The sequence below is a fragment of the Miniopterus natalensis genome, chromosome 9 (assembly GCF_054644295.1).
Source record: "Miniopterus natalensis isolate mMinNat1 chromosome 9, mMinNat1.hap1, whole genome shotgun sequence".
NCBI lineage: Eukaryota > Metazoa > Chordata > Mammalia > Chiroptera > Miniopteridae > Miniopterus > Miniopterus natalensis.
Window position 1 is genome coordinate 18,181,151 of NC_142089.1, and position 27,611 is coordinate 18,208,761.

The window sequence follows — 27,611 nt, forward strand, 5'->3', positions numbered from 1 at the left end:
GAATACATTATAATAGACCCAGTGCTATAGAAAAGAGCTTTACTCCTCAGGGAAAGTGAAAGACATAAAACACTGAATTCTAGCTGCACAGATTAGTCTTTGATTAAATAATATCTTTTTTAAGTCTATCTGCAGAGAACTACATGGACTTGGAAGAATGTCAAAGGCAGTGTGGCAGAAAGATTTTAAGGCAAAATTTAAATTTGGAAAAGGCATATGAACCTTTTCTCACAGGTTGAATCTCCCCAGTATGTTCTTCACTGGGGCCTGTACTTAGAGGTTCTGGAAAGCCTTTATAGCCAAGTGCCATAACCAGATAAAATGGCTGATTCTTTGCAATCACTCAGTTTAACTGAGTAGTAGATCACTCTGACCAAAAATCATTTTCACAAGGTATGATCTTTAAGGAAATCTGAATATCCTTAACCTTTAGGTTCAAATCTGGATTAGAACCTGATTTTTTCCAAGTCAGTAGTTTTTTTAGAGTATAGTGAAAGTTATCTTGGTACCATTAAGAGTAAGCAGGAGTCAGCATAGACTTAAAAGTAAACTTTGTAAAAGGATTCATTTAAAGTCCAACATTCATGGCACAAAAGAATACAAATTATAAACCCATGTAATGAAAATTGCTCCAAAAAAATGTTTTTGGTTTAAGTGAACACAAGGCAAAATACATTCTGCACAGAACTGCAGGGATGCATACATTCATCCTTTACTCAGTGTGCATGTTGCTGGAGGACAAGAGGCTTTTTTTTTTTTTTTTTTTTTCCTCTCTCCTCCCCAGTTCCTCCGTGCATTGAAATCAGTACCAGCAGCCTATGAAATAAAATCCAACTAAGAACTGACTGATGTGTTTTGCCTCCAGCCAGCCCTAGAATCTTTAAACAGGTCAGCCAGTATTTGTAACTTTCCCAGGGTGAATTGCTTGCCAAGTCCCTGGCACTCTCTTCTGTTTGGAAAAAAGTATGTCCAAAGGGTACTTAGCAATCCTTTGCTAAGAAGTTTTTTTGGTTGTCTCTGGGTTACAGATTCGGCCATACATTTCTAAACAGCCCCTGTAAGGTTGGGAAAAAAAAGAATAAGTTTATATTTTCTGCAACTTGAAATAATACAGTATAAAGTTTATAACTGAACTTCTGAAATTTATTGCAGGCTGTGTTGGGGAGAGATTGCTAGACTATGACTCACAGATGATCAGGGATGACTTCCCCCTAGGAAATATTTGAGTGCCTCTTATTTGCAAAACAGTGAATGGTAATCTATGTGATGGTGATGGGAGGGGCTAGCTAAAAATTTTCTCTGTCCAGGTTAAGTTTACACAGGTATTACAGTGCCTGAAATTCTGTAGTTTTGTTTCTTTGAATTAATCATCACCTTTTCCCTATTGTACTTTTAATCTGATCCACACAAAGGTGTTTAGCAGATCATTTTCCTCAATTACAAGGTTCCAGTAATCTCCCAAACAATACGCGTAATCAGTTATGCCTGGATAAAACACAGTAAAAGAAGATCCTAGTAAGTTAGGGAAAGCGTCAGTTACAATAGTCATTAGTGAGTTTGTATCCAAGCTGTAAGATTAACTAGGAAATAGAGAATAAACTTTATGGGCATCTAATCAGTATACACTTGACAGAGACCTTTTTTATCCTTAGTTTCTTTACCCAAGAGAATCTAAAACTTGAAGAATGAGAACATACTGGTATATAGAGAAATTAATGGATAGGTGTATTATTTCACGTACTAAGCAATAATCCTGTCCCTCAGCCTGTAAACAACATCCTCTTCAGCTTTTTTATACAGATTAATTTAGCTGCCTTGGCCTCTTTTGCCATAGTCTGAATTTAGGTAGCATAACTGCCTTCTCTGCTATTCTAAGGAAACTATTTATGAATAGCAGATGGGGTAAAGTGGGAGGAAAGTAAGAATGCACAGAGATTAGATGTTTTATCCTGTTACAGAATTCCTGGTGATAATTAGAGCATATTTTGAGTCATACCAGAAACAAACATTCCAAATGAATCCTGAAGGTTTGAACCAGGCAATTTGGAGATATATGTTATCCCTAAATGATTTGTCATTAGACACACACTTAAGTTGTTTTAAGGCATTAGTATTGTTAAGAAGGCAACAATGCAAACACCACTCTTGTACCCTCAAGGATCACCTTGAGACTGTGTCTCGGTTCCACCTGCCTGAGAAGTAGGGGCATTAGCTTGTTCCGGGCCCTTGGGTAGCATAGCCCTTTAAAAAAAAAAGAGCCATTTTCCATCTGTTCATGGATGAAATCATTTCCCAAATAATTTTTTCCCCACTGCTGAATGAAATTTCCCTCAAGCATCATCTGCCCTCCCAACCATCCCTTCAGCCAGTGTTAGTTGAGATTTGAGTAGCAGCAAACACTGACTTGTAAGTTGAGAGCTCTTCAGCAAGGCTGATCCTTAGTTGCTCCATCTCCTTGTTCTTCTGTTGCTGGAGTTGAACCCCACTTCTTAACTCTCTTTGTCGTTCTTCCATTTTCTCCAGCTCTTCCTGCATGAGAGGGCCAAGAACATATCTGATTAGCCAAACAATAAAAATCTTACATTTACAGAGTACTTTCTTGTATATCATTTAATCTTCATAGAAGTATTGAGGTTGAAACAAATTCAAGAGGTTGTGTTTTGAGAAAGTGCATCTCCATTTGAAGATGGTGACCTGAAAGGAGTCTTATCTGTTAACCACAGCTTGCTTCTTAATAGAATCCTGCAAGGGATACACAGGTGCTCAGAGGGACTTTAGTTTCTCAGTTTTAGGAAGTGGGGAGGATTTTGATCCTCTCCTTGGTGAGCTGAGTAGTTTTTAGACCTCTTGCTGTATTGTGCAAGTTTGTTTCCATTAATATCGATAAGCTGGTAAAAGATGCTATGCCCCGAGGGCCTTCGGGAGCTTTCAGATAACTATTTCTCATTTTGCCAACACAGAAACAATTCTGAAAATTGTCTCTGCTGCGGGTTAATGCCTGAGGAATGAGGTAAGGAAGATGTCAGCAAATCAGTCTGGTGTTGGTTGCTAGCTGGCATGAATTCTTAGGAAGCGTGAGGGAGTTGGGAAAGAGTTGAAGTTGGAAGGCATATCTTAAAGGGGCAATGACTTCTCAAATTTGGAAGAAAAGTAAGATAGGAATCCAGTTTGGGTACATGCTATTATTAGAAGGATCTAAATAATTTGTTCTCTGAGTCATCCTTGGTATATCTGTGGCACATCAGTCTGCAATGGTTGATACTCTAGCTGAATCTCAACTTAAACATTATCAAAAGACCTTTTGTAGTGCATGGCCATGCTTTGCACCGCACAGAGATGCAGCCATACCGTCTAAGTGTCATCTGGAGGGAAGCATCTGCGTACTTCTGAGCCCCAATTTCCCAAACCCCACTAGCAAACCTGCTGTTTTGGCGAGGCACAAAAGTACATGCTTGAGAAGGCAGTCTGCACCGTCCATTCTCAAGGAACGATGTCAGAGTGAAGGATGTATTGCTACAGTGACTGGCATTAAGGACAATCTCCAGTCTTAATCCTACGTAGCACCACCAGATTAACTTTCTAAAAACTGCTTTATATCAGTCTTTCAAAGGCTTCCCATGTTCTTTGGTCTGGTCTTCAGATGCTCTCCAGTTTGACCCCTACTTCTAATTAGAATCTCCATTACTCTTTCATGTGAACATTTTCCCCTCACTTGCACTATCCAGTATGGAAGTCACTAGCCATGTGTGGCTATTGAGTACTTGAAGTATGGCTCCTCTAAATTGAGATGTTTCTATAAGTATAAGGTAGCAGATTTCCAAGACTTGGCACAAAAATAAAATAACTCAAATTTTGATATGGATTACATGTTAAAATTATAATATTTTTATATGATGAGTTACATACATCTGTCTTGCATGAGACTTGTATTAGACAGTGCTGCTGTATGTAGCCTGACCAACTCAGATCTCTGTGCCTTTGCTTCTGCCACTTCTTTCACCTAGACAGCATCTGCTGTTATATTGCTATTTATCTTTTAAATTTGTGTCTAACTCCCAATCAGGTTGTAAGTTCCTTGTTCTTGCACCCTACACACAGTGTTTGTTGATGAGAAACTTGCAGATAGTAAGCATATTCCATGAGTACATACCTATGTGCCAGGCACCACTGCAAGCACTTTACAAGTATTAACTAGTTCATTCCTTGCAAAAGCCCTATGATGTGTGTTACATGTTAGGGAACAGAGCCACATGGATTAAGTAATTTGTCCAAAGTTTCCCAGTTCGGAAGTGGTGGAACCAGGACTTGCCATTGGCTTAGAGCTGATATTTTTAATGCTTTTTTAAAAAAAGTTTGCTTTTTAGAGAGATAGGAAGGGAGGGATAGAGAGAGAAACAGTGATGAAAGAGAAACATCATCAATTGGCTGCCTCCTGTACACCCTCTACTGGGGATTAAGCCCTCAGCCTGAGCGGGAATCGAACCTATGACCTCTTGGTTCCTGGATTGATGCTCAATCGCTGAGCCACACCGGCCGAGCTATATAGGTTCTTTAGTGGTCTTCAAACTATTTCCTGTGAGACCCCAAGAGGTAGCCAAAATGGAGTGCCCTTGCCACTCTAATTAGAAAGTAGCTCCACTTTTGCCTGTTTTAATATATTGGCATTCCATATAAAATTCTATTTCGTGGAAAAGGCCTGTGGCTTTGGAGAAAACCTCTTTGAAAACTACTTGCCAAAGACTACATAAAGCCCTTTACATTCCAATCCCCATCTACCTTGCTGGCCTCATTGCTCTACTCACATATGATCCAGCCACCCTCACACTTCCTATAACATGTCTTTTTGAGTTCTCATGCTTTTGTATAAGTTGTTCCCTCTGCTTGGAATGCCTTTCTCTTGTCTACCCCATGAATTCATCTATACAAACACCTTGTAGTGGTTGACTATGGGCTTCAGCTAGGTTGCACAGGGTTATGTCCTTCCATCATGTCCTAGCTGTATAATTCTGGACAAGTAACTTCTCTGTCTCACCCATTTTCTCATTTTTCAAATGATGACAGTAGTTCATACCTATCTCAGAGAGGTAAGGATTAAGTGAATTACTACTACATGTAAAGAATTTCAAGTATATGCCATCTATTAATCCTCATAAAATTTCCAACTAGGGATAATTATACTTGCTTCATCGGTACAATGCCTAATTCCTATACAGTGTTTCACATTGAGGTCTATTATTTCATTGATTCTAATGCTTTGACATTTTAACAGGTCAGAATGCATCTTAAAATCATTTTATCTGATATCCTTCCTGTACTGTAAACTGTTCAAGGGCAAGAACTCCTTCCCTTCCCCATTTCTCATTTCTTTTGTCAGCACATAGCTCACTGCCTGGCACATAGTAAGAAGGCACTTAGACAATATCTGTTGAATGAAAAGATGAAAGAGGCAGTGTTTACAATTGTAAGAGTGAAGTATACCTTTGAAAAGTAATCAGGTGCTATAAGTGACCTTTGGCAAACAGTTTAGGAAGCCATTTCAGAAAGAATTAGCTCCTTCAGACTTCGATTCCTACTTTAAATTATGGTAAAGCGATAGGATATGCTCATCAAGAGTGTTTTTCATAGAATGATCTTTGGAAAGTTGCACAATCAACAAATCTAAATAAATCCAGTACAGTGATGAAAATCACTGGGGAGAAAAGTTCTACAACTCTAGTACTGTGTTAGAAAACAAGTCCAGAGAATTCCGTTTATGGCCACCACCATCCTAGTTAGCCTTGCCTGAAATCTCAGCATCCTCTTTGATTCCTCACCTCTCTGCCCCATTCATTCAGTGGCCAAGTTTATTCCACATTTGTTCTTGCATCCATCCTCTCTTATTTCCACTATCATTTCCTCTTACCTACAGTAGCTTCCTAATTAATCTCCCTTGCCTCTGGGTCTCTAACCCATTTTACACACTGCAACCAGTACTTTTTCTCAAATACTTTTATGGTTTTTGGCTTTCATTTTTTAAATTAAATTTATTGAGATAACACTGGTTAATTTAAATACTTTTAATGATGCAACTGACTACTGAATAAAGTCCAAACTCCCTGGTTTGGATTTCAAAGTCCAATGTGATCTGCCCCAACCTACCTTTACAGTTTACTTTACCTTTCAGTTTTTACCTTTCACATGCAGTCAAGTTACTAATTATATTTTCGATATATTGGGCTAAATAAAATATATTAAAATTACCTTCACCTATTTCTCCTTACTTTTGTAATGTGGTGTTTAGAAAATTTTAAATTATATATGTGGCTTGCATTATATTTCTTTTGGGCAGCACTGGTCTAGATCTTGCCTACGCTTCAATACCTAGCTCAAATAACACCTCTTCCATGAAGGGTTCTCTGATTTAACCCATGGCTAAAAATAACCTCATTTTCCCATGTTACTTTCTACCCTGGGTTACAGTGAATGTAATATCTTTCTGAGTATAAGCTATTAAAATAAGTTCCCTTTCACTAGATTGTGAACCAATAAAAAAAAAAAATGGGGGAGGGGGGAGGATACTACACATATGCATAGTTTGAAAACATTCAATACTACCACCAAAAACTCCTATTCTTTTCATGATACAAGCTACAGAAAGCTTGACAAAATCTTGAGTGAAGTGAATGCAACCAATTTTAATGGAGGACATGTTTCCTTAAACATGTATCAGAATCTCTGGGAGGGCATAAGTTTATTCAAAGGAACGTGTTTCAAGACAAAAATACTGCTCTGAAAGGCACCACACTGTATAGTCTTCTCATAGTGCCCAGCAGCACTTAAGTCAGCATTTAACTGACGTGTACTCTGAGCCCTAGTGGCAGAGGTAAGTAAAACACTCCCTACCTTACAAAAGCTCACAGCCTGTGGGAGAGACATTGTTTATTCACTAATATCTATATCCCGCTGTTCCATAAAGGGATTAGAACTGGCTCAGACTTAACCAGAAATAACTTGAATACAAGTGAAATGGTGACAAATGGACAAAAAAGGAAAAAGAGAAATAGATATTTATAGATTTCGTACCAGTTTTAAGACTGGAAAACTTCAAGGCAGAGATCAGATAAGTGGGACTTGAGGTTGCATATGGGGGAAGGAGAAAGAATTCCAACTTGCCTCTTGCTCTTTGTAAGCCTAGGTGTGATTCATTTAGAACTGGGAAATTGTGCCGTGGAAAGAAAGCTGACATATTTGGGGTTGGTCAGACCAGGGTTCAAATTGCTCTGGCTCACTGAGCCTCAGTTTCCTCTGTAAAAGCATAATAAAAATGGACTTGGGGGATTAATGAGAGGATCAAGTGAGATAATTGGTGTAAAAGTGTAAACTAAGAATGCAGGTCATTTTCAGCCCCTAGCACAGGCCTGAATGAATGAAATGAATGCAGTAAAGACATGAATGAATGGCTGCAAAGAATAAGTTCTTCCTACATACGGCAGTGTCCTTCAGCCCAAGAGACCTTTGCCTCCCATCACCTTGTCCTTCCCCAGGCTAAAAGACTGCAATTCCTTCCGTGCCCAATGGGCCTACCCTGTACTGTTGCACCTCCTCGTCGCGTTTTTGCCTCACAAGTATGATCTGATCCTCCAGGTTCCTGTTCAGCAGGTGGAGCTGCTGGGCCTCTGCTTGCAGGGGTCTCAGAGCCTCCTTCATCTCCTGGATCTCTGCCTGGGTTTTCTGCAGGGCTTTGGCAGCAGCTTCTTTCCTCTCGAGGAGCCGTAGCAGCTGAGGCTCATACTCCTCCTCCAGGCCCTGGCGGCTCTCTGCCATGAGGTTCTCAAACTCGGCAGAGAGCCGTCGGCTCTCCTGCAGGAAGTGCCCGTCCCCCTGGCTTGGAGGCGCTTCTAGTTGTTGCCGTAACTGCTCCTTCTGCTTCTGATAGGCATCCCGGAGCTGGGCCAGTTCCTCCGAGAGCTGGGCTGCCCGTGCAGTCAGCACTTCCCGGAAATCGGCAAACTGGGCCACATCCTGCTGGCGGCACTCCAGCTGGTATTGGTAGGCCACGCATTCCTTCGTCACCTTGAACAGCTTCTGCTTGACCAGCTGGATCTCCTCCCTTAGCCCATCCCTCTCCAGCTCTGCTTGAGCTTGCAGTTTGTAGGCAGCCAGGATGTCCTGATGGACTTGCTGCACCTCCTGGAGAGCTGGTTCCCGGAGCAACACAAGCTCATGGATGAGCTGATCCCTCTCCTCTTCCAGCTGGGCCACAGCTTGGACACATTCCTGGAAACGCCCCTCAAGCAATTCGAGGTCCTCTATGCTCAAGCTCTCCTCTGTGCTGGGACTAGGCCCGGCTCTGGGGCTCTCCTCGGGGTTAGGTTTTTCCTCATTTGTGACCATCTCTCCCCCATAAGCCATCTGTTCTGGGCTTGTCTTTTCTGGCTTCACAGGCTCCTCCACACCTAGAATCTCCTCCAGCCCCACAGGTTCCTCCACACACAGTGTCTCCTCCGGCCTCACAGGCTCCTCCACACACACTGTCTCCTCCGGCCTCTCAGGCTCCTCCACACAGAGTGTCTCCTCCGGCCTCACAGGCTCCTCCACACACACTGTCTCCTCCGGCCTCTCAGGCTCCTCCACACACACTGTCTCCTCCGGCCTCACAGGCTCCTCCACACACAGTGTCTCCTCCAGCCTCACAGGCTCCTCCACACACAGTGTCTCCTCTGGCTTCACAGGCTCCACACAAAGGGCCTCATTTGGCTGCCTGTTATCTTCAATAGACAGTGTCTCCCCAGACTTCTCAATCTCTTCCACATACAGTATGTCATCAAAGTCACCTGTGTCCCCCAGGTAGAGAATGTCCTCTAAATTCAAGGTCCCCTCCAAAGGTAGAGTATCATCCAGGGATTCAGAGTGCTGCTGCTCTTGAAAAGAAAATTTGGCCTCTGCTCTTTTTTCCCTGCAAGAGAAATGACTTAAAGTGAGAGGGCAGCCACAGTCCCTGGATGGTTCGTGACTGGAGCCATTAGGCCACAGACCTAGATCACATCAGGTTCTCACATATTGGCACTTGTCTGCTCCCTTCCCTCCACTGATCTATCCCCATTCAGCCCTGGCTTAGATCCCCTGAAAATATACCCACAATGTCAATGTCTAATCTCTGCTTACATACCTTCAATGACAGGAAACTCACACCTGAGCCACCACTATTTGTTTCACTATCATAAAATTCTAATGTTGAGGTAAAGCCTTCCCTGCAGTTTTTACCTGGACTTGATTCTTCTTTCTAGAATCAGAGAAATCTAACTTCTTTTCCATATAAGTTCTCCAAACACTTAAAGAGAACCAACTTATCTTTCAATTATTCCATGCATGCCAAGGTTTCCTGTGTCCTCATTTGGGTCATTCTTTCTGATCAGGCTCCAAACTGTCACTGTCCCTTGGGGATGGATATCAGAGCCATACCCAGGTGTGCTCTGAGCACTAAACTACTGATATAGCCAAGATTCCCTTAGCATATAGGGCAGCTCCATATTCTTGACAAATGCTGAGTTTAACTAAAATCCTTAAGGCTTTTTCACAGCCAGTGCTTTTAAACCACATCTCTTGTTCCTTAAAATGTCAATCATCTTGTTTGAATTGGCCCATCCTTCTACAGGCTCTTAAATACAGATTCTGTGATTCTAACAAATGAGCCCCGTAACCCAGCTGCACATTGCCTGCTAGCTGGATCAGGTCCTGTCAAGGAATGCTCGCTCCCCTGCTTCTTTGCCCTTCAAGTGGCCTTGGTCTTTTCTGTTTCAAATGCATCTTACCTACCTTGGATCTCTAAGCAATTATTTGAAAATATAAAATACCATGGAAACAATTATTATACCTATAGAGGTCTTATGTCTTACATGTGTCAGGCCCTGTTCTAAATGCATTATGTATGTCAACTCATTTAATCCTCACAACAATTCTATGAGGTAGTTAAATTTATCCCCATTTTATAGCTCAGGAAACAAGTTAAAGCAGATTAAGTAATTTTCTCAAGGAAACTCAGATATTTAATATACACCAGTTATAAAGCAGATTAAATTTGACTGTAGCTTTCAAGAAACATTTTTTAGACATAAAGTATAAATAAAAAGTCCCACAGCCCAGCCGGCATGGCTCGGCAGTTGAGCATCAGCCTATGATCCAGGAGATGGAGGTTTGATGCCCGGGTTGTGGGCTCAATCCCCAGTGGGGGGTGCACAGGAAGCAGTTGATCAATGACTCTCTCATTGATGTTTCTATCTCTCCCCCTCTCCCTTCCTCTCTCTGAAATCAATAAGATAAAAGTTTAAAAAGTCCCACATATCAAAGAATTTGATTGATCTATCTTGAAAAGGCCTACTTATGTCTAGGTTTTAAGCTCTATATCTTAACTCCAAGTTACCAATAAAGATTATTTTTACTCTAAATCATACTGTCCTCTGTCCTCTCTAGCACCCCAGGAATCCCTGGCTTCCCTTTGTTTTCTCATGTTGGCCCTCTGAAAACTACAAAAGTATGGCTTCATCAGGCCCCAGACATCACTGGCCTTCTTCAACCCAGCTCCCACACCAAAACCTAAAGTTCGCAGGACAACCTCAACAGTCACTTAGTCCACTCAGACCACTTTACCAGAGAGAAAGAGTTTCTTAGCTATCTTTACCAGATGTTACTTTGCACCTCGAACTCAGCTGCCCTAAATTATCATTCTCCCTGAGTGTGCTGCACCTGCATTCTCCAGCTCAGAGAAACATCACCATACACCAGGTCAATGCGGCAAGAAACTTTTAAACAGCTCTTTCCCTCGCCTATACAGCCAACTAACAGAGAACTGACCCTTCTGTCTCCAAAAGTTTCCAGTCCCATCCCCCCCTCCATCCACTGCCAGGGCCTTAGTCCAAGTCATCTCCCACCCGCACATTTGCACCAGCCTTCCAACAGGCCTGCCTTCTCATATTAGTCTGTGCTCTACAATGCCACAGCTTCCTATAACAAAGCAAATCATGTCACCCCACTTCACCCATAGATAGCCAACTGCCTAGCAGAGATTCAAGGCCCTTAGAGATGTGGCTCCAACATACCTTTTCAGCCTCATCTCACATTACTCCCCCGCAGCCCACCCAATGCTTGACAATCTGGAAAATGGATTAACTTTTTATACCTCCTACTCCTAGCCCACAGTGTCTAAAGGATCCAGCTGAGAAAATACAGCTCTCTGTACACCACCCGACTAGAGAACAGTCCTGGAAAGGTAGAGCTCCTAGTGCCAGGAAGGACGCACCTGCTCAGCCAGCCAGAACCCACCTTGACCCTCAACAGACAGCCGACAGCCCTCACATCACCCTCCTGCTGCATCCTCTACCCTGGAATGACATAACTGTGTTCAAAGCAGTATTTTAGGAGTTTTACATGAATATTCCTTTATATGATGCTCATCTATTATCCCCATTTTATAGATGAGGAAACCAAGGCATAAACAGAGTAAAGAACTCACTCGAGGTTCCACTCCAGAGCCAGAGCTCCTTTTGACCACTTTCCTCTTAAAATAGGCATGAGGTCTAAAAGAGGTAAAGCAATGAGGGCAGGTACTCTAGAGCTTGGCACATAGCATTCAAAATGTATTTGTACTCCCAGCAGTGTGGCTCAGCGGTTGAGCATCGACCTATGATCCAGGAGATCACAGTTTGAGCCCCAGTCCGAGCACACCTGGGTTGCGGGCCTGATCCCCAGCAGGGGAAGTGCAGGAGGCAGCCGATCAATGACTCTCTCTCATCATTGATGTTTCTGTCTCTCTCTCCCTCTTCCTTCCTCTCTCTGAAATCAATAAAAAAAATTTTTAAATGTCTTTGTATCTATTTGTCTAACAAATTTCAACTCCTCATTTACGCCCTGCTAAAGTCCATCTCCTCTGTGAAGTATTTCCCAGACCACCCCCATTCTGGCATTCTCAAGGCATTTTGGATGCAGCTCATCTTTGCACTTAGTGCTTTGTACTATAGAAGTGCATGTGTCTGTCTCCCGAGATAGTCAATTTCCTAAGGACAAGTATAGTTCTATTTCTCTCTCTATCCCAGGGTGGGGCTCTGTAGAAGGACGGCAGGCAGAAACCGACTGAGATCCAAGGAGGAAACTTGCCCAAGGTCGAGTGGCAAAGCTGGAAGTAGAACTCGGGCCTCCTGACGTCCAGGTGGTGCCGTTACCAAACACCACATTGCCTCAGTTACCCCATCCACAGTGCCAGGCCTCTGCTAGAGGCTGCCCTCACACAGCTGCCTCTCTCTAAGGGGGGAAAGTAGATTATGGGAGGCCCAGGGGTAAGGGATCCAGCTCATCTGGAGCCCCTGACCTCAGGCTTCCTTGAGCCCCAAACAGCCTGCCTCTGCCACTCCTTCCCTGTCCCTGGAGGACTCCAGCAGCTCCCATCCAACTCTGTCCATCAGGGCTGTGGCTGGAAGTGTTTGTGACACTGTGCAGGCATGAGTTGGCATGTGTCTGACTCTGTGTACCTGTATGTGTGTACGGCAGTACAGGTGAGTGTATGTGTAAGACTATGTTCAGCTTTGTGCCATGTGTGACAGTGAAGGAGTGTTGGGTGTGTGTATTTGCACCTCCACCTCTTGCTACATTGGGAAGTCCAAGGCTATGGTCCGACCTGGGGCAGAAATACTCCCTGCTTGCCCCCCATCCCTCAGCCACAGGTCCCTTCCCCCTAACCTGAGGTAAGCTGACAGTGTGGATGGATGCAGAAGGGCCCCCACTGCAGGGCCCTCCTGCTGGTCTGGGATAGTAGACCCTGCCCCCCCTCTTTCCAGGCTCCAGACAGCAGAGAAAAAGCTGCCTGAACAGACTTAACTCCAAGCTGGCAGAGGCCCAACCTTGCACCAAGTGTCTTCCACAGCGAATTCAGCAACCGGAGGCCTCCATCTCCAGTTGTATTTGGGGTGAGAATTGAGAGAAACAAAGTTCTTTGGCCACTACGGGCCAAATGGCATCTGACGACTGAAAGGGTTAATTCGCAAGCGGCCCGTGGGAAGGTAGGGGGTATTATAAAAAGCCACAGACAAACGGAGGGGCCAGGACCCCGGGCAGGGCTCCCCTATCTCCCTTCCCTGGGTGGCTCCGCCCGGGGCCGCACCCCGCTGGCCCACCACCCCTCGCTGGGCGCAAGGTGCTGGGGGGTGGGGGAAGGGAACCCGTCCAGCCTCCCCTCCCCACAGGGGCGGCCGCGCGGGCCCTGGACCGTCCTACCTCGCGGCCTGGGCGGCGCCGTCCCCGCCGCGCCCGGGCTCCGAGCTGGCCATGGCTGCGCGACCCCGGGCCGGGCGGCCGCGTTATTAATAGGCGGCCCCGGCGGCCGCCAGCCCCGCGCGCGCCGCACTGACAGCTGCAGCCGACACCAGATGCCGCCGGGGGCGCGCCCACTTGGCCCGCGCTCCTGCCGGGGGAGGAGGGAGCGGGGCTGCGCGGGCGCGGCGGGGAGAGGCCGCCCCTCCCGAGGCCAGCCTAGGGTGGGAGTCGGGGCGCGGTTGGGGGTGGTTATCGGCGTGTCCGGAACCAGCCAGCCTCAAGACCTTCCCGAACCTTCTTTCTCTCCACCCTTCCCCTCCAAGGATCCCAGTTACGGGGAATCAGGAGGGGAGGGTGGCTCTGCAGCCCCAGGAGAGCTCTTTTCCTGCCTGGCCTGTGGGGAAGACGGGGTTAGGGTTTGGGGTGCGGGACTAAGAGGGACCCAGCACCCCTGTCCATTTGGGAATGTCCGCCGCCCTTGGCCGCTTCGTGGTCCCCACCCGCGAAGGGGGGAGGAGCGCGGCCCCGCAGCTGTCCTGAAGGGCCAGACGAAGAAGGCTAACAAGCCACAACGCTTGGGTTTGGGGACAGTGGGGAGCCAGGGTGCCTGTGGCCGGGGTTAGGGAAGGACTGTGTAGGAGGGATTTAAACCTATAAGGTTGAGTCCATATTTAACACAGCTTTCGGCCCCACGCTGCCAGGTTTCCTGAGGTCTCTGGGCTTGTGCCACCCGTCACCCCCACCAACCCCTGCTTCTGTCCACTCCAAGGCAGGCCCCCCCCACAGGTCCTTAGCCCACCAGTGGCAGGGTCAAACTTCCAACAGGAAGCCTTTCTCATCAGGAGAGAAGCTGCCCTGTCCCTTCCCAGACCTGGGCCTCAGGCATTCTTCCTTCTGACGCCTTTTTTCCACTTAGCCCCTCTGTGTGCGGAGGCCTTTGACTCAATCGCAGAAGAATGCTGTGCACTGTAACAAGCCGAGGCTCTGGGTGGGTGTTTCATCAAGAGGCCTTGCGTGGGGTGTGGAGGTGGGATAACGGTGTGAATGTGTTGAATGTATGTGGATTGTGTGTTGTCTCAATGTGCCCACTGCTCACTGTATGAACACCACCTGGTCGTGTATGTGGTGTGCAGAGCAGGAGATTGTGGGATTGTATAACCATGTGTGACTGTGATGGCTGTGGGGTACATGTCTGTGTTGGGTGTGCTGGTGCGTGATTGTATAATCCTGGGGGAAGTGATTATGTGTGTGGTGATCATGCTGGTTGTGGAGTGTCTATGTGTATAGTCCACTGTTGTAACTGTGTTTGTGGGTGTGTGTATATATAGTCCTGTGTGTGACTGTGTGCCTGAGTGACTGGGGGCTGATGCTTGTGAGTGTGGATGGGTGCTCACAAGCAGATGTGAGGAGTGTCCTCTGGGTGTGAGCAAGGCCTGCGTCTGTGTTCATTAATTCACATATCTGAGTGTGCTGCCTGTGGCTGTATATTTATATCTCTGTCTAATGCAAGGGGGTGGGAGATTAACACCCAGGGCAGCCAAATACACCCTTGTAAGGTATGCACAAGGAAAAGTTGGGTTTTGGAGGCTGCTGGTCATTTTCTGACTTACCCCTGAAATATTCCAGGGGAGGAGGTTGGCAAAGCCTCAGCTGCTGGTCATTTGACAGCTGCTGCCAGTCAGAAGGGAGCCCAGGGAGCGAGGGTAAGGCCTGCCAGCAGCACTGTTTGCTGTCAGTGCCAGGCAACAGGCACCAAGGGTGGCATTAAAAAGGTCATCCCTTCCCTTCCAAACCCCTAGCCCAGAGCTACCCCTGAGCAGTCCCCAAGACTGAATTCCTTAACCTCTCCTAGTCTCCCCTCCCAAGCCCTTCTTCAGGCTGAAACGCTGAATCCCCAGTGTCCCAGAAACTCCTCCACCTCCAGGCCTTTGTTCTCCCTCTTCTCTCTACTTAGAATACCCTTTCTAGCTCTTCACATCCCAGTTTCTACTCTTCTTCAGGTCTCAGCTTACATGTCATCTCCTCAGAAATGCCTTCCCTAATATGTCCCCTCCCCCTGCTCAAAAGTCCACCCACCTACTATTTATCCCATCGCCTTGTTTATTTTCTGTACAGCACTACAATCTGCAATTATGTTTCTTTTCAGTTCCTTTTCTGCTTCCCCCACTAGAATGAAAGCCCCATGACTTTGTGTGTCTTGTCTAATGCTATGTCCCCACAGTCCAGCACAGGGCTTCGCATATAGTAGGAACTCAAAAAAAAAAAAAAAAGTTGAATGAATGAAGGAAAGGATGGTCCTACCTAGGCCAGTTCAGGCAACATTTGCTGCTTGCTATGTGCCAGGCCTGGGCCACTCACCACCAAGGAGTCCCAGTGTGCTCAGGGAAACAGACATATGCATGTGCCCAGATTGTGTATATCAAGGCAGGATGAGGTGGTGAGGCTGTAGGATTCAGTTCACTTGGCAAACACTGGCACTCAGTCTGTGCCAGAGCAAATGGCTTTATTTGGCCCAGACCCCTGCCTGCAAAGAGCTCACAGAGTAGAGGATGCTAGAACTGTCTCCTGGGGAAGCAACCCCTCCCTGCCGCCCCCCCATGCAGAGAATAATGCCAAATCACTGGGCTGAGTGATGTGAGGCACTGAGAACTAGGGAAGCCAGGGATGGGAGAACTCCAGGACTGGGGACAGCCTCGTGGACAAAGTAAACTGGGCCTGGAAAGATGAGGATGTGCGTTCTGTGGCAGGCACAGGCTGCTTCGAAAGATAAGCAGAGCCACTGTCTCTCAGACCCTCCATAAGGCGGAGTCCAGGAAGAGCAGAGAAGCTCTGGGCTAGCTACTCTGCCTGACCTCCATTCTCCAAGCTTTTCTGCCCTGCTGTTTGTCCTGGGGCTGACTCCTGCTCACAGTCTCACCTGTGCCCCCTTGCCTCATGGTTTCAGGTGGAGTTTGGCCAGAGAAGACACTGGCAGGAAATCAGAGGGAAGGAGGAGAGTGAGATCAGGATATTTCTAATACCCTCTTCCCCTGTGATTTTGGCACCTCCCCCCACAGTTCCTTGTGGATGGCCTGCACCCACAGATACATCTCTCTCCGGGTTCATTAACAAGGCTGCCTCCCTTTGCCACTTCAGGCCTATGGGGAGTGACTCCATCCACTGTTGTGAGCCACAGGGTGCTTCACCATCCTTGCCCACACCTCTGTGAATAGTGCCTTCATTAAACCCTCTTCTGGCAAATACTTTGAGCGTTCTGTTTCCTGCTGAGACCCCTAAGGTAAGAACTCCACCCAGGGAAAATGAGCCATTGGCAGAGAATTCCGGAGAGACCCTCTTTCTAAATCACCACCAAAAACTAGAATCAGAAATGTTGTAAACAGATCAAAATCCCATCCTAGGTGACCTGTGGCCTCCTGGCTACCACTCCAGGCAGGGCCCCGAGAGGTCCCTCTTAGTTCACCTTACTCAGGCTTAGGCCTATAGTTACCCTGGCCAGGCAAACTGGGCAGGGAGAGGGCTATGAGAGTGGGGAGGGGTGGGGGGATGACTGGCAGAGGGTGCGCTTGGAAGGAGAGAGGCTGCAGAGGGCAGTAGTTTCCACCATACCCCAGGGCCTACATGACCTTTCGAAGTCAACCTTCCTGAACCTCAATTCATGGTCTGTGAAATGGGCAATTAATACTCTCTTCACAGAACTGTTGTGAAACAGTCAAATGCGAGGCTCTGCACATCAGCAAGTGGAAGTTGCTCCAAAAGCTGAGAGGAGCACATTCCCCATTATTACTGGTGCAGGTGGAGGCCACTCTGCTGAATTCCTGTGTGCCAGGAGCTCCAGCCAACCATCCAGAGGTGGGAAGAGGGTAGTGAAAGAGGCCCCAGCAGGGCCCTCCAGCCCACTGCTTCAAGCAAATCCAAGCTTTGGAGGCTGCAGGCCTAAGCCTAAAACCTGCCTCTGCATTTAGTCACTGTGTGACCTTAGGAAAGTCACTCTGTCTCAAAGAGATTGTTTTTTTCTCTAAAATTGGGTAACACTTTACCTTATGGGTTTGCTGTGAGCATGAACTGAGAATACAAAAAGCATTTAGTTCAGTACTGATGCATTGTGAGTGCCCCCAAAATATTAGCTATTATTTCTTAAATCTCCCTCTTCTCCCTCTTACTCTCCTCGAAACTGTAGCCAGGGAGTCACTTACTGCAGTACATCTGTCCATTTATTCATTTCAACATTTATTAAACCAACAATGTGCTAGATCCTAGGAACACAGAGACTAGCAAATCATTAAAGCAAGAACAATATCTGTATTTCTTTGTTGCTATATCCCTAGCTCCTAGGTTTTCAATAAATAGTGGCTGAGTGAGTAAATTATATTGGCTGTTTTCTTGAGCACTTACTACATGCTAGGTGCTAAGCTAAGGATTAAAAAAAATTTTTTTTTTAATGTATCTTTATTGATTTCAGAGAGAGGAAAGGAGAGGGAGAGAGAGAGATAGAAACATCAATGATGAGAGAGTCATTGATCGGCTGCTTCCTGCACACCCCCGACTGGGGATCGAGCCTGCAACCCAGGCATGTGTCCTGACCGGGAATCGAACCCTGATCTCCTGGATCCTACGTTGACACTCAACCGCTGAGCCATGCCTGGCTGGGCAAAGCTAAGCATTTTATCTGCATTACTGCAATGAATCCTCAGGAAAGCTATATCTTATAACATAAGACCTTAAGAAAGCTCACTTACTGACCTGGCCAGTGCAGTTGGGTTATATCCCATGCACCAAAATGTGGTGGGTTCAATTGCCGGTCAGGGCACATACCCAAGTTTCGGGTTCCATCCCCAGTAGGGGTGCATGCAGGAAGCAACCAATTGATTTTCACATTGATGCTTCTTTCCCTCTCTCTCCCTCTTTCTTCCTCCCTTCCTCTCTCTGAAATCAATTTTTTAAAAAATTAAAAAAAGAAAAAGAAAAAAGAAATCTCACCTACTGACAGTAAAATTGAGACTCAGAGAGGTTAAGCATCTTAGTTGACCAAAGACTCACATGCAGGAAATGGTGACACCCAAATTCAGTACACTGCCTCCACTAGTGACTGAATTGTTTTTTAATCATCATGACTGTTATTATGCCTGACCTCCAGAGGCTTATAGTCTAGCAAGGGTCCCGCGGCCGTCTCCTCTTTGGATTTAGCTGGGAGGGGTCCTGGGCATGGTTGCATACTTTAGCAGAGCTGGGTTCAAATCCAGGTGTGCATCTCTGGGTAAGTTATTTAACCTCTGTGAACCTCAGCTTCCACTTCTAGGAAACGAGGCTGGGTGGGCCTTAAATGAGAAAATGTGTGGGAAATTTCCAGCACCTGACCAGTATACAAGAGCCGTTTGATAAGTGTTACTCCCTTTATTTTTCCCCCTCCTCCCCGCCAGCTGCGTCCCTTGTCCAGGGACCTATGCAGGTGCTGACCACGCGCGCGAAGGCGCCGCCCTCCGCCCTGGGCTCTCCCGGCAGTGCCGAGAGCGGCCTCCAGGGGCGCCACCACACCGCCCCCGCCCGGGGCTGCTGTTCCCGCCGCGGCCGCGCGGGGCCGCCTGGGCCCGGAGCTCTACGCCGGAGGCAGGGAGGTCCGAGCCCGAGCTGAATCAAGGATTTCTTCAGACCACCGTGGTAATTAACAATAAACAACAACAGTAACAGCACCAGGTCCGTCGGTAACCAATTTAAAAGGGGCATTCGCGTGCTGGGAGGGTGGGAGACTCAAGGGAAGGAGCCAAGTTGAATCTCAGACCGGCTTCCAATCCGGACCTCTCACTCTCACGCCTACTCTGCAACCTGGGGCCCTCCCCCTCCCCGCCCCATTGCTTTTCAGAGAGAGTGGAAGAAACATGAATGTGAGACACATCAATTGGTTGTCTCCTGCACGCACCCCGACCAGAGCCAGGGCAGCCGAGGTCCGTGCCCAGAAGCCGATCCAGGATCCTCAGTCTGCAGGCCGAAGCTCTAACCGCTGAGCCAAACCCGCTAGGGCAACCTCGGGCCTTTCGGAACCTGCTTCCTCAGCTTAGAAATGGGAAACATAATAATACAGCTCTTGAGAGGAAAAAATGAACTAGAGGGCTCATTGGAAAGCAACTTGGGAAAGTGCATGTAATGTAATTCTCACCTCTACCCTGTGAGGGAGCTAGTATTCAATTCCCTTTACAGCTGAGGAGCCATCTAGGCTCCCTGACTTCCCTTGGTCTCTGTCTCCTAGCACAGCCAGAGGCCAGTCCAGGAGCTCAGCCTCTAAATGCCACCAGCCAGCAGCGTCACTTCTCTGGAGTTGCTCTTTCACCTTCAGAGCCTCTGGCTCTTCTGGACACTGTCCTTCCAAGTCCCCAGGTACAGGTTCAGGTGAGCAAACTCTGGCTATTTCCACTACACCCCTCCCCCACAAAACAAATAAAAAACCTGAAGCTCTGCCCCCTCTTCTTGACAATTTACCTCTTCCAAAGCCCCATCTAGTCAGCTCCTCCAGAAAATCTTTCCTGGGCTCTCTCTCCCCAGGTCACAACCTTTGCATATGCTGTTCCCTCTACCTTTCCCCCAGCTCTAAAAGCCTGTTACTTAGGGTGCAGTTTAAGTATCACCTCTTCCAGGACATCTCCCTCCCCTGTGTTCCTCAGCCCTTGTTTAGTGCTTCATCTACCTCCATTACATAGTGATGCCCCTGAGAGCAGGAACCACACCTATTGATGGGCTTGTAGAGCTCAGCGACTGGCGCAAAGAGAACACGTGTTCGATGAATGAGTGATTCAACCCAGCTGGGTTCATTCACTGAGCTTTTGCAATAGCCCTCAGCTCAGAGGCCCATGCACAGTCACAGAAACAGAGGCACAGTCAGAGCACAGTCACACACGGTCATATACTTGCTCAGAGTCATAAACAGTTATATGCAAGAGGCACACACGCAGAGCCAAATTCATCTGTGCTTGTTTCTGCTTCTCTGTGTCTGGGTGCCTGCGTGTCTGAGGTATGTATTCACTCTCTTCTTTTGTGACTTGGTGTCACAGAGAACAAGTGTTGTGCCTCCTTTACCAGCCTGGTAGGACATAGGAGAGGATGAACTGCCCCATCAGATTGGGAATCCCAGGGGCAGTGTTATGTCTCCCCAACTTGTTTAGGAGGCTGGGCCAGGAAGTGTCTTCCCCACCAGCCTGGGAGCTCTTAGATTGGTCTGGTTCCCATCAGACTTGGAGGCCTTGGGGCAGAGCCACAACTCCCTCACTAACTAGTCTTGGGGCCCCCAATAATTAGAATGGGTCTGATTAAGCTGGATACTCCAGGAGTGGAGTGGAGCTGGATCTCTCCCCTTAGACTAGTCATTCTCACAGGCATGGCTGTGTCTTCCTGACCCCTCTCCACCACTGCCACTTGCCCACCAGGTAGGCCCTCCTCCCACCAAGGTACAGAGATTAGGGTTGGACTGGGCTGCCAGGGCTTTGGAAGCAGCAACAAGCCTAACAGCAAACCACACTACGAGAGGCTGGTCCTGAAGGATCCCCTAGGAGGGTATGACCTGGTCCAACTCAGTATGTCCAGGCGACTCATCCGTATGTCTTCAATCCCTTCACCAAAGCTGTCTGGAGTCCCTAGGCATGGCCCTGCAGCACTCTACCTCTATATGTTGTTTCATTCTCTCACCAATCCAATCTTGGGCCGTGTGATCATCGCCCCATTTATAGATGAGGCAACTGAGGTTTGGAGGAAAGCAGTGACTTGCCCTAAGTCATGTAGCTGGGAAGTAGCAGAGCTGGGCTGCCCACTGCACAGGCTGCCTCCCACCCAGGTTTGAGAAACACTGGGAGACAGATTTGACAGGTTGCAGTGACTGGTCATGGGTATGGGTATAGGTGTGTGTGTGTGTCTCACATGCCCAGGTTTCTGGCTCGGGCCCTACGGTGCTGGCTATGGAGACAAGGACTGCCAGAGGGTGGGAGTGCTTGTTAGGAAGATCGGGAACAGTGAAAACGAGCAGGTTCAACAGGCAGCCAGCCAGGGCAGGCAGAAGGTGAGCCTGAAACCCAGTCTTCCCCATTCACAGCACAAGCACCCTCCTCCCCCCGCTCCTGGAACTAGAGTCCTGGGTTCAAGTTCCACTCACCATCTAACCCCTCTTTGAGCCTCACTTTCCCTGTCGGAGAAACAAGAGCAGAGACCAGGTGAGGTCAGCGCTTGGGATTCCTGCTCCTTTAAGCCTTTCCCAGTAGAGGGTGAGGCCAGGCGGCAGGTGAGTGAGTTGCCACATCAGCAGGGCGATCCCGCCCCATCCCCTCCCCCAGCTCCGGAGGGAGGTCCCAGAGGCCCCAGAGGATGGTGGGAAGTGGGTGGGGAGAAAGAGTTGAGCCTACTTGACTGGAGAGGTGGGGATGCCTGCAGGGCTGGATGAGGGAGGCTGTGAGTGTATCTCACCGAACACGGTGAATGTTCAGAGTATACAGGGGTGTGTGCAAAATAAGTGCATGCCTTTGACAGTGAGGATGTACTCAAGTGTGCAAGCTTGTGTGCAAGAATGTGTGAATGTGTCTGAGCCCGGCTTTGTATGCCTCTGCCTTTGCGGATGTCCTGGGTGTGCAGGAGTGAGTATGGTTGTGTTCCTGTTGGTGTCTGTGTGAATATACTTGAGTGTACAAGTGTGTGTCTTTGTGTGTGCCCTTTTGCCTGTGAGGATGTTGTGTACAAGAGTGTGAGTGAATGTGTACCTTTGTGTGACCATACTTGGGTGCAAAACTGCTTGTGGATGAGTTTGTGAATGCCTCTGAGTGTGTCTTTGTGTGTGTGTGACTGTGTGAATGTTCCTGAGTGTAAGGAGTATGAGAATGTGTGTGTCCAGAGTGACTTTGTGTGACCACATGGACAAGTGTGTGTGCAAGACTCTGTGTGTCTCTGGCAGAGTCCTCTCAGAATAGGTCTGAGCCTTTGCAAGCCTTCGTCCATTGAGCAGCTCCTCCACCTGTCCCCTGACTGATGGAGGTATAAAGTCTGCCCCATCCTTCAGAAAAGCCCAGCACTGTGTCCCCTCTCCTAGTGACTCATCTCCTTCCATCCCCCCTCCTCCAGCCTCCTACCTTAACGGGCAGCCCTCTCTTGCCCAGTTTGCCCTCTTCCCACCCAAAGGGAGTCTCAGTCCCTTACTCCAGGCAGCCTTCTATGACCAGAGAAGGAGGACCTAACATTAGCTAAGCCCCTCCTTGTACCCTCACTTGATAAATGAAAACAGGTCACACGGTGGACATGCGTGTTTGATCCCATGACTCCTAAAGCTCAGGACAGGACCTCTGGCCTCCTCCAGCCCCTTTAATGGCCCTAGGCCAGGGCTCTGGACCTGGAAAAGAGAAAGGAAGCTGACATTGAAGGAACCCCCAGCCACTTGTTTGGCCCTTCTCTTGTCATTTCATTCACTCCAGTCTTGCTCAGAGAGGTGAGGCAGCTTGTCCAGTGTTGCACAGTCAGAAAGTAGGCAAGTCAGGATTTGAACCCAGATCTCATGCTACTAGGGGCAGGGGTAGGGGTGGGGTCAGCCCAGAGCTGAGTGGCCACTAGTCCTCAAGAGAGAAGTGGAAAGATGATGAGACATGTGTAGAAATGAGAAAAGGTGACTTGTGACAGTTCTCGTGCAATATCACATCCAGAGACGAGGTGACACAGTCTCATGTGAGGCCCAACATCCTGACAGGACTTCCTGTTCTAATGGGAGCCTGGCTCCCTGCCCTGGGGCCCCCTCCCTTGTGCCGAGGCTAGGATGAGGGCCAATGTGACTAAGTGGGCCCAGGCTTGAGCAAACTCTTCACTGACTGGTCACAAGTATTTGAAATTCCACTATCCACTGTCCCCTCGAGGCTCTTCTTTTAGAACAGAACCCAGGCTCCCGGGGAGGTGTCTAAAGCTCCCAACTCAGCCTGAGGGAGTCTGGTTAGAGCAAGTGCCCCAGAATAATGGAAGTTCTGGGTGCTCTTTGGGAATAGGTATGGAAGCAATGAAAATGGGACCAGAAGCCAGAGGGAGTGTGAAGGTTGGGCCCCTGGGTGAGGCTGTTCATTCCATTCTCCCAACAGCTTCTGGGGCAACAGGCTTTCCTCCCCAATTTCTGATAAAGAAACTGAGGCTCTGAGAGGCAGATACATGGCAAAAACAGGATTTAAATCTCATTTTTGGATTTAAATCTCATCTTAAAGCAGGGTTTAAATCTCATCTTTGGCTCCCTCTAGATCCCACAGTGGGCTTCTGCAGGGAGGAGGCCAGACAGGCAGGGATGTGAGAGGCAGGGTTTGTTTGGTTATTTTGGGTGACAAGGACCAAAGAAATGCTCACCCGAGTGCTTCAGGAGACAGGACTTGTCATGAGGCTCCGTGGGGAGGTAAGGAAGACAGGGAGGGTGCCCCTTACCTCCAGAATCCATGGCATCTCCAAGGATGTTCAGGAAGAACAGCTCCCCTGATGTGGATGTCCCATCTTTGCCACAGCTGCGGGTGCCCGGTGCTTCCAAATCTGATGTTTAGTGGTCACAGAGGCCCGGCCATTCTGGGCTTCACTCTGTTCTTCCTGCATGACCTGCCTGCCTAGCGTCCTTGCACTTGGCTCCTGGGGCTTCTTGCTCCTACTCACAGTTTTCTCTGGGTTGCTCCCTTACTCCCCAAGAGAGGATCTAGTTGGTTTAGTGAATCTGATTCCTGGAGGGCAGCTTCCAGCCGGACCGCTTTATGGCCTCTGGCCAACTGAGTAAGGGCCAGGCCCCCACCTCTGGTCCAGTTAGTGGCAGAGCAATTTGGTCACTTGGGTTACTTGGTTCAGAGTAGGGTGACTTAAGAAACCAGTAGTAAGGACTATAGGCAAGACAGGCACTTAAATATAAATAGCTCCCTGGAACCCAGACCCTAATTTCAGCTGCTTCCTTGAAGCTGGGGACAGTCTTTTCATCTCTTTGCTCCTGTGCCCAACACAGGGCTGGCAGAATTGAACTGCAATGACTGTGTTGAGGGACGAGTGAGTGAAGTCAGCCAAAGAGCCTTGGGGCTCTGATGAAGGCTATGGCTGTGCAATAGGCCTGTGGTTCCTATGTCCTTGTCCAAGGCACTCCAGGTCATCATTACCTGGAACCTCCCTACTTCTATGACTGTGGGCTTGGGTCTCCCTCACATGGGTCTGCTTCTCTATGGAGATGCCTGGGACACCTGGTGGCCACCCCTGTCACTCCAGATTCAGAGGTATGAGCACACAGCTTCTCTCTGCCTGCAGGTCTGACTGTATATCCCTGACCCTGGAATTCACAGCCTCTCTCCCTTGCTCCCTTGCTGCCTGGGTGTCCTGTTTCCGGCCTCCATGGGTGGCCCTGCCTGACCCTGTCCTGGCCTGAGGGGTGGGGTGGGGGATGGGAGGGGTGTGCACAGTGCAGCTCTTGTTCAGGGGATCAGGGTGGGACCAATGCCTGCTCTTGTGTTTCAGCCCCTGGCTTGAATCTTGGCAGGACAGAGGGGGAGCTGCCTCTCTGCCCGCGGCATCATCTCAACATCCGTCCCGCGGGCAGAGCAGGCCCAGCGCCACCATGGAAGCTGACCAAGAAGGCCCTTAGCTGGGCTCTCCTTCCAGGCTATTATTGACCCCTTTGCCACTGTCTCCTCCATCTCACAACCTGTGCCCTGGGCCTTGCTGAAGACAAGGCTGTGGCTGGTATGGCTATGGCCAGAAACTGGGTGGGCACAACACTGGTCTCAGGGGCTCAGTGAGGGGATGGAGCTCAGTAAGGAGAATGGAGACTCTGTAAAGGGATGGGGGGCTTCGTGAGGGGGTGGGAGCCAGTAAGAAGGAGGTCTGGACTGGGGCCATGCAGGGCTAGGGAGCCTTTCCCAGGTTTTCTTACTTCCTAGGAGCTTCCTCCCACCTCTGCGGTCCTGTAGGCTGGAGGTAGCTTCTAGAAAGGCATTTGGAATCCTAGGATGGCCCTATCCAGGGATCCTGGGGATGCCCTGTTTGTTCCTTCGCAAGCCTCCAGGACTGGGAGGGAGAGAAAGGAATGGGCAGTGGGACCACAAGCCAGAGTCTTGAGGCTTCTCCCTCTCAGTGAACATGCTCCCTCCTGCCTCCTCACCAGAACCCTCCTCATCACTGTGTCCCCATCTCTTTTACAGAGGACCTCCCCCTTGATTGAGCCCATCCCCATCCCTAGAGAGTCCCCAGTGCACTCTGAGTCTCTGTCCCCTTACTCAATCCAGGTGCCTCTCACAGAGCCCTCCTGCCACTTTCTTATTTGCAGGGAGGGCTGTCTTGACCCATCCACACAGGCTAGGACAAGCCCCTATAGCCCAAGAACTGCAGGAGCTGCTACTGAGAGAGGAGGTGTTGATTTGCATTCATTTGCATGGGAGCATTTAATATTCAAATATCCTAGCTTGGGCTGGTAAGAAATGGCTGCTAGTATGCATGATTTTTAGTGAGGAAATCACTCAAACCCTCTCCTCTCCCCAGCTCCCCTGTTTGGAGCCTGAATAGAGGAGAGTCTGAGTTGGGATCTGCAGAGAAAGAACAACAATGCAGAATGTTAAATAGGAGCTACTTTGGGTACTAGACCCCAGAAGCATGCTGAGGACAGGCCTGAGGTGGGAGAAGAGGCAGGGATTCTCCCCGGCTCCCGGAGGAAGCCAGGATCCGGAACAGGGAGCGGAATGAGAAGGGGGGATGTTTCTTTGCGTGCTAAAAACTGGAGTGGTTCTTAGGGATTTCTTAGGCTCTACACAGTGGCTACACTGGATACAAATCCTACCCCTGTCTGTATCCATGGCAGACATGATTAATTGATCATGGCACTCTGAGCAAGCCTGGAGCTACTTCATCTGAGGCAGCACTTGGCATGTAAAATTAAATCTATTTGTCTTCCTTGATTAGTTCAACCCTTTCCTTTCCAGGCAGGAAAGTGAGGTTCCGAGAGGATGCAGAACATGCAGATGTATCCACCCCCAACCCTACCTGCCCTGCCTGGAAGCACATGGGTCATTCCCCTGGAAGGTGAGGGTGGGCAGTTCTGCTCTGTATAAGGACATCATTACTAAAAGTTCCTTCTGCGTGGAATTACAGGTTATTTTATTTATGACTCTGTGCTTTACTGTATTTCCTGTACTCTCTTTGAGCATGAATTTATTTTGTAATCAGAAACCCCTCAATAATAATACTAGCTCACCCCCCAAACACTGTGTGGTACCTGCTTTAGGTATTATCTAAATCAACCCTGACAAACACTCGGGGAGGGGGTGTTATTATTGTCATTCCTACTTTTAAGGAGAAAAAAAACAAGACTTAGGGGAGCCTAAAAATTTGCCCCAAGGTCACACAGCAAGTGGTACAGTTGTGACTCTAGCCATTTATTCACTTAAATATAATTAAGTGAATCAAAAGTTAATATCAGGGATGGTCTGGGCCTGTAGAAGAATGCTGATTTGGATGCTCTTCTGTATAATACATATGGGGAGCTCCATTTGGGGGAGGGGTGGCTTGCCCACTGTCACATTGGTTGTTGTGTGAGAAAACAACTTGGGTATCAGAGAAGGCTGCTGAGCAGCCTGGGGAGGGAGGAGAGGCCTGGCATGATCCCTGCCCCCCACAGCCTCTCCCCAGGACCTGGACACCTCCCTCTGCTCAGGACAATGGGAACACTGTGCCCTAGCAGCATGCATGATGGCAGGCCACCTCCTGCCAAGGCCCCTGCATGGAGGGGAGAGGCAAGGATGAAAGATGCTGAGGCAGGCACTAGGGGCAGCTCATAGCTGAGCCAACAACAGCAGGGGCCGAGCAGGGAGTGGGGAAGGAGAGTCCCTGCTCCCCTGGTACTTTGGGAAGGGACTATTACGGCAGCAGGATGGGCCAAGTGCTCCCCACGACCCCTGCCTGGTTTTTCAGTCATCACCCACTGGTATGCCTAAGCCCCTCAGTTCCTTTGTCCACTGTCTCCAGACATCACCCCTTCCTGTGTGCCCAAAGCATGGAATGGGGACAGGAATGGACCAGCTCCCAAATCTGTGTGACCTTGCCTAAGCCGCTTCGTCTCTCTAAGTTTCCACACCTGTGAAATGAAGGTGACAAACCGTACTTTTCAGGGCTGTTCTGAGCATTAAAGGCAAGCACAGAAACAAAGGATCCCAGCTGGAGTGGGTGAAGCAGCCCAGCAAAATCTGGTTGTTCCCATGACGGGGACTCTCCTCTCCCAGCTCGTCTCACACAGCTGATAACGTGAGGACTGGTCAGGAGAGCCTGTGGGGGAGGAGCCCTCTTCCTTCCTGCCCCTTCCAGCTGGGTATCAAGATCTGAGACCAGAT

General features: G+C 48.4%; 1 protein-coding gene across 1 annotated transcript; it reads right to left on the reverse strand.

Moving 5' to 3' along the window:
- Positions 1-774: 774 nt before the first annotated feature.
- On the reverse strand, positions 775-13,295 carry SYNC (syncoilin, intermediate filament protein). Its single transcript, XM_087820557.1, is given in 6 exon segments — positions 775-1,007; positions 1,010-1,055; positions 2,405-2,529; positions 7,564-8,596; positions 8,774-8,935; positions 13,243-13,295. Coding segments are annotated over 6 exon segments (1,446 nt in total). The 3' UTR covers positions 775-980.
- Between the last annotated feature and the right edge of the window lie 14,316 nt (positions 13,296-27,611).